Source organism: Vanessa atalanta, chromosome 1 (assembly GCF_905147765.1).
Source record: "Vanessa atalanta chromosome 1, ilVanAtal1.2, whole genome shotgun sequence".
Taxonomy (NCBI): Eukaryota; Metazoa; Arthropoda; class Insecta; order Lepidoptera; family Nymphalidae; genus Vanessa; species Vanessa atalanta.
In genome coordinates this window covers 14,098,469-14,111,649 of record NC_061871.1, presented here as the reverse complement: position 1 = coordinate 14,111,649, position 13,181 = coordinate 14,098,469, and the positions used below count along the sequence as shown (strand labels likewise).

General features: G+C 31.5%; 1 protein-coding gene across 1 annotated transcript in view; it reads left to right on the top strand.

Annotated features, from left to right (window-relative positions):
• The first annotated feature begins 1,961 nt into the window (after positions 1-1,961).
• Positions 1,962-13,181, top strand: part of LOC125066521 (solute carrier organic anion transporter family member 4A1) — a 70,359-nt gene continuing 59,139 nt past the window's right edge. The window contains exons 1-2 of the mRNA XM_047674626.1: positions 1,962-2,276; positions 11,007-11,117. Of these exons, the coding sequence (XP_047530582.1) occupies positions 11,013-11,117 (105 nt within the window). The 5' untranslated portion in view covers positions 1,962-2,276; positions 11,007-11,012. The remainder of the gene's footprint in view (positions 2,277-11,006; positions 11,118-13,181) is intronic.

The window sequence follows — 13,181 nt, the reverse complement described above, 5'->3', positions numbered from 1 at the left end:
GTTTTTTAATTAAATTATATATTGAACCTTTATGGGCATTCAGCAGTCATTGATAAATTTTTTTTTAAAAAAGAACGAATATTCGAAATGTGGAATTATTTGATTAAACATTATTATTTTTAAGATTTAAGTTGTAAAATTTTAGTGTTTATTTGTGAGTTAAGAACTTTCGCACAGTTAGAAAAATAGATAAGCGGCAAATGAATAATTTACATCGTAATTTTAATTATATTGATTAATCGTTCTTGATTGTCACTTTGTATGTTGGTAGTACTTTATGAAATTACGAAAAAAATATTCGAAAAGAGATACTATATGTTATAATGCTATGAAAAACTAAGATTTGTTATACTAAATATGAAAGTAAAAGTTGTTTAACGGGTAATATAATGGATAATTACGATTAATTTGATTAAAAACTTATTGAGTGAAACGTTACTAGCCTTTTAATTGTAATTTCTTTCTGCAGCAAAGTTTCGTATGAAAAACTGCCATCAAAACCGTATGTAAAACGCCCCGAGGGAATATTAGTCATTTTATATAATGGTGAAAGTATAATTAAAATCAGTTTAGCAGTGAAAGGATTCGAAATCGTTATCATATCGTCGCTCCATATACGTACAACTTGCAGTATATATTAGTTATATATTGAAGAGAGTAGTATTATTTAAAAACAAACATTAGGAAATATATATGAATCAAGTGCTTTCGTTGAATGAGACGATCTGCACTATTGAGTTTTAATTTGTCTTTATAACTTATCTCGTCAAAGTTAGGCTATAAACAATTATATTATTGTATCATATTTGTTTTTATATATTTATTAGTAACAAAAATATAACAAACTTTGATCCCTAGGCAGACTGCAAGGTTTGTCGCCCTATGGATTATATATATTTTTTAGGTAATACTTTACTTGCGTTGTTTAATAAAAACGCATTAATAATATGTCAAAATACATCTTTAATGCAGACGACGACAATGACGTCAATCTATTTTATTATAAAAACCTGCTAATTAAAACTTGTTTACTGATAATAATGGAATTAAAAAATAATAATCGCTCAAGTGAAAAAATCCATAGTATCCATACACATTCTGCCACCCTACATTTCCGGTCAAACAGGTTGCCACGCGGTCCTTGACCAGGTAAGGGATACCTTTTTTACAAAAATTGTCGATATTTTTTTATCGACAGTCGATAATTATGTATATAGAAAGTTAATTTTATATTTTTTTTATTTGTGTAGCAACCTAAGTTTTACTTTATCAAACGCGTTTTCGGGGTCTTTTTCTAGTTTAAGTTAGATAACATAGAAAAAGATCACATTTAGTTTGTTTCATTTTGTTACTAAAATATATGAATGAATAATGTTTTAATTGTATCGTTTTATGTAATGAATGTGTTAATTGGTGTAACATTGTCATTAATTGATATAAGATTGACATTAACATACATATTATCAATATAACGTCGTAATGAGCTGTAAATAACTACCATTTATCAAACTGTGACACTCGTAATACATTTTTTAACATACAAAGTTATTGACTTTGTATTGATCATGAAATATATAGATTTGAAAACAATATTCACGATAAAAATCTGAATTTATATATTAAATAGGAGTAGAAGATAAAATTAAATAGTGACTAAAATTAATTTTAATTAGGGCAATATTTTGGATTTTGTAATATTTACAAAAACATTATATTTAACAACTAGTACGATTAGTTGGTCTTATTGACACTAATCAGTCTGCTTTCCAGACACAAATAAGAAATATTAATTTATAATACTAATGAGTGACGCAAAATATCACTAGGCAGTCATAATAAAGTCGTATAATAAAGAAAAATATTATTTAATGATAACAAAGGCATTATCGACATTAAGTTTGCTGTTCTGTTACAGCACTAGCGGCGCGCGCGCCGCACAGTCAGCTTCGCGACAGGTGAAACGGTGCACGCTTCGCGCGTAAAACACAGTTCAAAATTCGAACCACGTCTTGCGCACCGCAATTCACTTTTACTTTTTCCGCTCTTATATAATATTTAATTCGTTATCTGTGCTGCGTTTTGGTCTTTTTAATTGTGAATATAATATTTGAAAAAAAGTTATAATTAACATGTTAATTCATAGTTGAAGTTGTGATCATAGTGTTGTGCTAATGATTGCAGTGATAGTGATACCATAGGGATGCGAGTTTTTAACTCGTTCAGACAAGTCAGCTGATCTTTGTTTGTCAGCAGGTTCTACGCGCGACATAACACAGGTGCTTAGATCAAATTTCTCTGTTATAATTATAGTAGCTAGATACATAGTATAACCTACGCGAACAAAACTGTGATTAACTATAAGTTACATTTGTTTACACATCATTTCTATAGCAAAAACAAATGTTTATAGAACTTTAAAAAAACAGTATTTTTTTTCCGTTGTATACGTTATTGTTTTTTATTTTATCATAAACACATACCGTGAAAATTTATAAAAAACTAAAAAAAATGTAGTTATAAAAGGGCCTAATGTACACAACATTATAAACTAATTTAAATTTCAAATAAGAGCTTGCCGGCCATTTTTAATTACGACTTATTCGAACAAAATGCTATCTACTCCTTGGTAACTAAGGTTACATACTAAGTAATTATAACTGAAAATGATACATTAATCATTACTTGCTATATATGGTTTTTATATAAAAACCAGCAATGGGCTTATTTAACTAACGCACGTAAGCTTTACATCAGAACTAGTTTTATGTTTGTTAATTTTACTAAGGATAAACGACATTGCCGAGTGAATAAGACACGCGATTAAAGTATTTAAAAGTTATAACATTAAATAATATTGTACGAATACGTAATCATTCAACATTTTACAATAAACTCTTATTATACAATATCACTGGTCGCGAAAAGAAAAAGTCTGAAAGTCAACAAAATACTTATCTTGTATATATTGTATTGAAACCTTTAAAGCCTATTCCAATCGAAGTATTTTGCTAATAGCATATTTCAGTACAAATAGTTCCTGATTAATATATTTTTATTAATAATACAAAACTACTCATTCAAAGTTCCGATAACGGCTCTGTCGATATTTAAAACCACCATTTTTCGCGCATCCATAATGAATATCATAGATTGATTTTATTCAAGCTCCCGACCAATGGTAGAACGTGATTTCGATGTCAAATGTTGTTCGTTTTGTCTTTATTCCTCTTGTAGTTGTAATTTGCTATATCTACCATTACGATATGTTCATCAAATTCCAATAACATGTTATAATATAATATAAACATTACTTGAAACAACTTCATTGCTTATCGTATAAATAATTTACGCAGCTCCTACCCCATTTTTGTTAAAGCGCCTCTACACAGCGCTTTAATTGCTTATTTCAAGTCCCTATATTTTATTTATTATGTCTACAGTTTATTTATTATGTGTAATTGATAAAAACCCATTCCCCATTCCAATCGAAAGAGTATATATAAACAAAACTTAGATTTACATATTACAAGTGATTTGCATTTGTTACTAGTTCTGCTGTATAACAACAACTACAACAAAAAACGGTTCTTGAATAATATAATATCTTTATTAATAATACAACACAACAATATATTATATTTAAGATTTCAACGACCAATGTTATCGCGTCCAATCAATGTCAAAGTTGTCTATCTCATCCTGTGATTGGATATTTTATACGTCAGGACCTTTAAACCTCCAGCCGAGATGGTCCAGTGGTTAGAACGCTTGCATCTTAACCGACAATTGCGGGTTCAAACTCCAAGCATCAATAAATATCAATGCGCCAAATCTGTGTTTATAATTTCATCACGTGCTCCGTATTGAAGGAAAACATCCTGAGGTAACAGGTTATGTCTTATTTCAATGAAATTCTGCCAGATGTGTATCCATCAACTCTCATTGTATCAGCCTAGTGGAATTACCACCAATTCTTCTCAAAGGGAGAGCAGGCCTTAGCAAAGTAATGGGACATTAATGTAACGTAAGCTTAAGAGGACTGTTACGTAATTTTCACCTTACAAGTGTATACATATCGAGAGTATTGTATTTTTTTTAGGTTTTAGATAGTTTAGTTTGATCTGTGTTATCTTAGAGGGATAATACAAGCCCGTCTAACGACGATGATACTAAAATATAGACGCATTATTATACATATATTTATATTAAACATTAAACAAAAAAAAAAAAATTGACCGTAATTCAGCAATTTTTTTATGGTACTATTACTACTTAAGGTACTCGTGATGACTTTTTTTTTTTAATGGCATTGGTTGGCGGACCAGCATATGAGCCACCTGATGGTAAGTGGTCACCACCGCCCATAGACAAAGGCGCTGTAAGAAATATTAACCATTCCTTACATCACCTATGCGCCACCAACCTCGGAAACTAAGATGTTATGTCCTTTGTGCCTGTGATTACACTGGCTCACTCACCCTTCTAGCCGGAACACAACAATACAGAGTACTGTTATTTGGCGGTAGAATATCTGATGAGTGGGTGGTACCTACCCAGACGGGCTTGCACAAAGCCCTACCACCGAAAGACCAATTAGTCATCAGGTAATCTACAAATGTTTGCATTACTCTGTTAATTCAATACAAAACTTTCTCTACAACCGAACTTTATGTGTTTTTTGTCTACAGTATATTATGTGAATAGTAGAAAATTTTTCTCTACATCCGAATTGTAGGAGATTTTGTGTGTGAATACTAAATTGTATCGATTTAATACAGTTATAATAATTTAATAGCATGAACGTAATTTTAAAATCACGCCTCTGATGACCTTCTCTACTCTGTTATCTATTTGCAAGAGACTGCTTTTATCTGGAGCTCATTAAATACCTCGCTATTGAAATAGCATTTGTCATCTGACATAACTACATCTGATCAACTGATCAACATTGTTAGCAAATAGTTCATAAAATCTTGAATAAAGAGGGCTGAAACATAATGATATTAGGAGTTTTCTTCGAGTAGTGTGTACACCGGTTTCCATGGGTACGCCACTCCAAGGTCCCGGGTTCGATTCCCGGCCGAGTCGATGTAGAAAAAGTTCATTAATTTTCTATGTTGTCTTGGGTCTGGGTGTTTGTGGTACCGTCGTTACTTCTGATTTTCCATAACACAAGTGCTTTAGCTACTTACATTGGGATCAAAGTAATGTATGTGATGTTGTCCAATATTTATTTATTTTTATTATAAAAAAATTAAAGTTTACACTTCTGTTCTGATACGGCACAAAAACGATACATTATAATTAGGTACAGAAATGCAGTTCTGTCGTTATTCAACACTTACGGGGATATTAACTAACAATATATACTATTATTAAATGGGATTTTACAGTGACCTTGGAATGATTTCTCTGAGGTTTCTAGTGCTTAATATGAATTTAAATAGTTGTTTTTACTTTTGTTCACATACATAACACACTATAGGTATTAAACCTTTAAAACTAAGTTATTTATTGTAAAATGACTTTGTAACAATACTAAAGGACAAAGCGGTTATGCAAACACAGGTGCACCTCTTATTTCTCTCATGATCATATGGGACGGTAACCTGACATGACGGGAGAGAGATCAGTTCCAGAACCTATAGCTTTATCTACTTTCCAAGTATACGGTATTTTTTTCGGAATTTTTTGATTAGATTATTCGTTGCGTATCAAACATAGTTCTGTAATCACAATAGTTGATTGGTTCGGATACAATAATATTATACTTTGTAAAGTTTAATTGCGTGCTAGAATTAAGTATTAAATAGTTTTAGGCTATCCAATATCCAGTACGGTATCCATTATAACATTTAAAGGGTACACCAATCAAGGTAGCGTATCACTGTTAGTCGGTTTCGAACATTGTACGAGTGAGATGAGAAGTGAGAATTTATCGTAAAATTCTTATTTTTTTTTTGTCACAGGTGTTAAGCTACTTAATCAAATCCGCTTCCCGAGTCACGTTATAAACCGAAATATTATTACAATTAAATTAAATTATAAACGTCGATCGATACCCTCACAAGCGCATTATATTTAGATAAATGACGATTTCCGTATATAAATGATTACAATATGTGAGTTATTTTATTAAATTCACTCGCATATTGCGGGTCACAACATCATGGAACATTTCCCGATAAGTAACGTAAGTGACACTCGAATGGTTCATGATAATAATTATATTACTAACTTTGCCCCGCATCTCTATCCGCATCCATCGGTGCAAGGGTGTGAATTTGAAAGAAAATACTATTTTTTATAAAATAAAAACTTAAGGTATTTATGTTGTTATCCAAATTAGTTAAACACTTTGCCAATGTTTTCAGTGTAAAAGTAGGAAAATGAGGAGCACTCATTCTTTCATCGAGCAAGCACAGGCTTTCCCGTCCGTTATCAAATTTTGATAGTCCGTATCGTACTATTTAATAGATAAATATCGCACCTACCCTTTTTTCTTCAAAAGAATCCCGCCGGACTCCATGTAATGTTTTGCATATATGTATGTATGGATTCAGTTTCCAAATAACTTTTCTGCAAAATTCCATTACTATAAAATCTGCATTATCGTTTACAAAATTCTTTTGTTGGTATAATAGGGTGTTCACCCTATATCATAATTATCAAAAAATAATTCAGTGGTGAGACTTTATTCATTCGAAAAATGAATGACGCTATAAAGTATTTGCTTATGTTTCTAGTCTATAAAATACTAAGGGCATTTGACAAGCCGTTTAAATTGTGAGCTCCATGACGTTAATTATATCGTCTCATGTATCTCCTATTACAATGAATTGCTCACAATCACGCCTAGATTATGATAACATACCCCTATATGTATGTGTAATGTATATACAGTTCATTTCAAATGAATTTACCTGCTCTAATTCAATGCTTTACCATAAGTAAAAAAGTAAAAAATTTGAACTCCCAAAACTTTTCGAAGTTAATATAACTAACGGCAATTATCGGAACGTATTTTTTAAACCAATCATGAAATTTTGATGTTCAGAACTATGAAGTATCTGAGGTACAGTTGTGATATGTGAGAAAGTGATATATGACATTTACTATGACTATTGTATGAATATATAATAATTATAACATTTAAAAGATACGCACGAGAAAATTACATATCATTTTAAAACGTTTTCCAAGATTTCACGCGTGATAAACGAAGTGATTTTTTACGGAATGAGACCTTATCATCTCTAGACAATTATGCATGTTAAATTGCCATGAAAGAATAAAATTTTTTTAATAAATTATTATATTCATAGAATATCCGAAACTGACCGTTTTTACTCTTTCGATGAGATGCTGCGTTTTAGTGAAACTGTATAATTATTATTACTACAGTTTTGAGTCTTATTTAGCTGTTTTTTTTCACTATATACATACTGTATTATTAATCTAGAGTCCACCAGTATAGAACCTACTATACCAACCTTTTGGGGTATCCTTAAATAAATAGCTTTACTAATATTACAAATGCGATAATTATGTATGTTATCTCTTTACGCTTAAACCACTGATCTGATTTAGATGAAATCTCTAATGGAGATAGTCTTAGGGAAGGATCTAGGCTACTATTTTTTAATTCATGCTTTCAAAGTGAGGGGTGACGATTTGTAAATCAGGTTCAGCTGGTATTATATTATGTCATCTAATCAGAGACCTGAGACGTGATTTGTATTTCAGTCAGACGATTTTGATACTTTTTATTAATATGATATGTATATTATCAACAGAAATATCAAACTTTTGTCATGTCGTGGTTTGAATATATTTTAAAATGTTAAATTTTCAATCAAATTTCTCATAAAGCATCGTCCACAATCGCTCATACAATACTCATGGGAACTAGTACAGGCGGCGCACACGCCTTTCTATTTAATTAGTGACGTCACTGCACCAATGTAATCATACGATTCGCGTCACCGAGCAAACGGTTTTATATTGAATGTCGAATACATAAAATATGTGTACCTTGATGATGACAATGAAGTTTTTTTTTAATTATATTAAAATTATAGTATCAAATACCGACTTTTCTAGATTTCTATTTGGAAGTTTTGGATTAATTTAAGCCTGTATGTTATGTATCATATCTTATTAAATTATTAAATGGGAATTCTTGTATAGTATAACTATAATTGCGAAAGGAACTCTTTCTTTCTGTCTGTCTGTTGTTCTGTCGCCGCTAAAAAACTGAAGCGATTTTCATTTACTTATATACTGTACTTTTATGTTTTTTATATCTAACATCCGACGGTCAACTCCTAATACGCAAGTGAAGCCGCGGACAGCTCCTAGTATTAAATAAATTTATTTCATGTATCTCGGAAACGGCTCTAATGATTTGGCTCAAATTTTGGTTATAGCTTTCTAGGTTTATTTTCATATTTTTTCAAAAAACGAAAGAAAAAAAAAAAAAAAAAATGTGCCTAACTGTTATTAGAGCCGGCCGAAGCTCTTTTGCTTAGTTAGGTACTTACTATTTACTCGTTACAAGCTTGAATGCCCACAGAGCATAACATTAGCGAATATAACGAACAACATCTTGACCAAAAATAATATAAGCTACAAAAAACTGAAAAGATTAGTTAATCGCATTAAATCCGCACTTGTTTTAACAGTTATAAATAAATATTAAAAAATATTTCATGCTATTATGCAAGCATTTCTGTCTGTTAACGTAAAGGAAAAGGCGAATTACAACTTTTGAATTACATATATATCTCGTTTATCGGTTTAGTAATCCTCTAAGACTTGTTATATGCAGTGTAACATGTCTCTCTTTTACTGTATTTACGTAAAGCGCAGTAACGTCAGTTACGTAGACATGTTTTATTACAAACACGTTATAATAAATTTCTTATCAGCATTTAATTTAGAGTAGAAGGTTATTAGGAAAAAATGTTTCACTAGATTACAGAGTAATGTATGCATGGAGTGCGAATGACATGCATATATTCATGGTCCTAACGAGATGTGTTCTTCGCTTATACGATGTTCGTAAAGTACTAAACAACGTCATATTTTTACTAAGCCTTGCAACTAGTTAATTTGTATTCGTTTGCGTTAAAGTGGTTTCGCTTAAGTTATGATTGTTTCCAGGTTTGAAATATAATCATCACAGTGATCACTTTGATAATATTAGTGATAATCATTGCATGTGCACAAGAAGTAAGGATAGTCAATAAATCATTCTTGGGGCAAGGTATCCGCTTCTATAATAAAAATCCGCAGACATTTTTAACTTAGCCGTTTCATAAATTTAAGTTAATTATAATAAATACATTATATTAATGATAAAAAAGCGTGGAGTTGTTGACTTCCAGGCAGGAGACATAACATACACATATAATTGTATTTAACTAACATGACTGTATTTTTAGATGTTAAAAAAGAGTAACTGCTGAGTTTCTTGCCGGTTCTTCTCGGTAGAATCTACATTCCGAACCGGTGGTAGCTTTACTTTAAATAGTTTATTAAATGACGATTCAAAAGTGCTTGTAAAAGCCTACTCGAATAAAGTATATTTTGAATTGAAATAATCGTATTCAAACAAACCACAATATAGAGTAGAGATTAATGAAATACTTACATTGTAATAAATACAAAAGTTCTAATTTAAAAATGGAACTAATTAGAACAATAAAAATAAAAGAGACTGCAGCATAAAGCAGCTGCCCCATTTGGATTTGAATTCAGCTGGATCTACGTACCCCCGGTATTTCTACAATTACATAAATTAACTTAAGTATAAAGGACGAATTAAGAATAAAATACGAGAAGCGACTCCTGGATTGCGAAAAACGGTTTGAGCCAATAAAAGTTATTCGGATTTTTTTCTATTAATGAAGTCTCTGTAGCAGCCCGTAAAAAGACCACTGTCGTTGTTCCACTCATTCTCGTAAAGTACACGTCAAGAAATGTTCTAATTTAAAATCCTGCATTGTCTTGGTTGACTTGGATGCCTTCCATGGTTCGTCCAGCTCATCGGATTACCAGACATATGCGTTTGCGCCTACAATCTTGCACTATAATATCTTGTTTGCGAATGGCCGACATTCTTCATAAATATGTACATTATTATTTTTACTTTTTTTGTGAGTGAACTGGCAGAAATCGTCACGTGAGGTAAAATCGTCCTTCAGATGACCTCTCCCTTTCTTTAGCCTTCTCTCTGCCACTTTCTATAATATATTATGTTATTGTTTAATATATATTTATAGTTTAACTAGCTGGACCTGCGGCTTTAGCTTCAAGAATTTTATAAAACATTAACTATGTTCTTATTTTTAATCCAAATCAGCGGTTTAAGCGTGAAGAGGTAACGGACAGAGTTACTTTGCATTTCTAATATAAGTATAAATTACACATTGGATTTTTAATACGAATTTTATTTCTTTTACATACATTTCATTAGCAACCTGTAAATTTCCCACTACTGGGCTAAGGCCTCCTCTACCTTTGAGGAGAAGGTTTTGGACCATATTTCACCACCCTTCTCCAATGCGGGTTGGTGGAATACATATGTGGCCGAATTTCGTTGAAAATAGACACATGCAGGTTTCTTCACGATGATTTCCTAGACACATGCAGGTTTCTTCACGATGATTTCCTTCACCGCCGAGCATGAGATGAATTATAAACACAAATTAAGCACATGAAAATTCAGTGGTGCCTGCCTGGGTTTGAACCCGAAATCATCGGTTAAGATGCACGCGTTCTAACCACTGGGCCATCTCGGCTCTCATTTATTTCTTGCCACTTATATATTCTCAAACGTTGTTGATTTATTTCATTGTCTTTTAATTTATATATAATATTGTATAGCGAAAGCAACTTCCTTCGAACCGATTGTCTCACGACACATCTCGTTTTTCCTAAGTCATATAATTCGTTTACACATATAAAGGTTTCTATTTAATATACTGTTTGTTTGTCGACAGTGTACAATGCTGCCTGAAAATGCAGGTGGCTGCATCAACAAGGCTTTCGAGAGTGTAGACGATGGGTTCCAGACCATCGACCTGCGCATCAGGAGAGAGGACGGGGACAGGGTAACTTGATGTATTGTCTTTATATTCATGTAACTGTACGATTTCAGGCTCCGCAATTCAATAAATCCTTCCTAGGAGATTCGCTTCTGTTTTAAAGTTCTCAGGTATTATTGACTTTGCCAATTCATTTAAATTATGTTTAAAAATCCTTAGGTAATAATCACTTATATTAAATACGAGATTATAATTAAATTAAATAAGCGGTCAAGTGCGAGACGGACTCGCCCATAAAGGTTTCCGTAGCAGCAAGTAACATATTATAAAAGTTCTTGTAGTTCGTTGTAACTTTTGAATAAAAGGTAAACTGCGGTTTACGATTTATGACGTATTAAAAAAAATCTACTTACTAGATCTCGTTCAAACCAATTTTCGGTGGAAGTTTGCATGGTAAATTACATCATATATTTTTTTTTAGTTTTATCTTTCTCTTATTTTAAAAGTTACAGAGGGGGATACACATTTTACCACTTTGGAAGTGTCTCTCGCGCAAACTATTCAGTTTGGAAAAAAATTATCATTGAAACCTCAATAAAGATCTGTCCATAGATACCTCCATACGTATGGGTTTATGGTGGAAACAAAATTGTGCTTCAGTTCTAAGAATGTATTGTCCTTTTTTTCTATTCTTGTGTGAAAATCTTTATGCGGTTCACAGTATACATCTACTTACCACGTTTCAACAGTATAGGTCTTATAGTTTCGGAAAAAAGTGGCTGTGACATACGGATATGACGACAGACATGACGAATCCATAAGGGTTCAGTTTTTTGTCATTTGGCTACGGAACCCTAAAAAAGTATGTATTTAGTATTTTCAGGCATTACAACATACCTGTGCTATTTCATTGGTGGAAAAGAGCTATTAAATAATTTTCCTGCAGGTGTTATTGGTATAACCTACATTTTGAAACAGCTGTGCAATTGTGTGAATTCTTATAGATTTCGAATGTCATTCTTGGAATATTGACAACTGACTTACGGTGATACGTTATTTTGATACGTGTATCCTATAAATTTTATAATTATTATAATCAAAGTCGCATATCACGTACTGATATTTTACGCTTGTGTTCTACGGTGAATTTCGAGTTTTGACTCAGGATACCTTTACAAAGCTGCAAATTATTAATTAATTTCATATAAACTTGTGTAATTATTAAACATTCAGATGGTCATATTTACTCAGATATATTTTGATATTAATTATAGTATGCGATCGGTTCGGAAAAAAAAAATCAGAAGGCCAGACCAAAGAAAATCCGGTGAAGAAATAAGAAGATTTTCAGATCGTTTGCCCTTTAAATAATTATAATAACCAATATTTAATATGTATAAGTTCATTAATGATATAATAAATTCTTATTGCGATCAACCGTTAATGTATTTTTTTGAAATGTAGAAAACGATGTCTCTAATTTGATTTTACTTTTATTGTTAAGGTTTAACTGTTTTTACTATAAATCTATAGGTAAACATTATTCCATAAAAGATGCATATATATATCTTGTATTAATCAAACTCATTGACATATGTTAAAACTAATTCAAGTTAATATATACAGCAGCGTAAGATCGCTACTCTACGAAATTTATACAAAAAAAAAATATGCAAAGATACACATAATATTCTTACTTTCCTGTTATGAACTAAAAGAAAATATATTACGCAGCCCAGTTTCCCTCCAAAACACATAAATATGGCGCTTTTAATTTAGTTTCAAAATCAGATTAAACTCACGTCAAGTGAGCCGCACGTGCGCAGTGAACGCGCATAGACTATTGAATTAACAGAGAATACATTCTAAATGCCGCGCGATATTTACAAAACATTTCAATTTAATCTGTATCAATAATAAAATTTCAAATTGTTTTAAGTTATTTTGATTCATTGAATATAAAATCAAATATATTGCTTTATTACAAAATATAAAATAAAAATATTGTTTAATAGTGTATTCGCTGCTAAGAAAGTAATTAATTAAATAATCAGTGTTAATTACATACTGCTGTAATTAGGAACGAATACGTTTAAAAGTAACATGTCGGAACTGATCGGATTATTGACT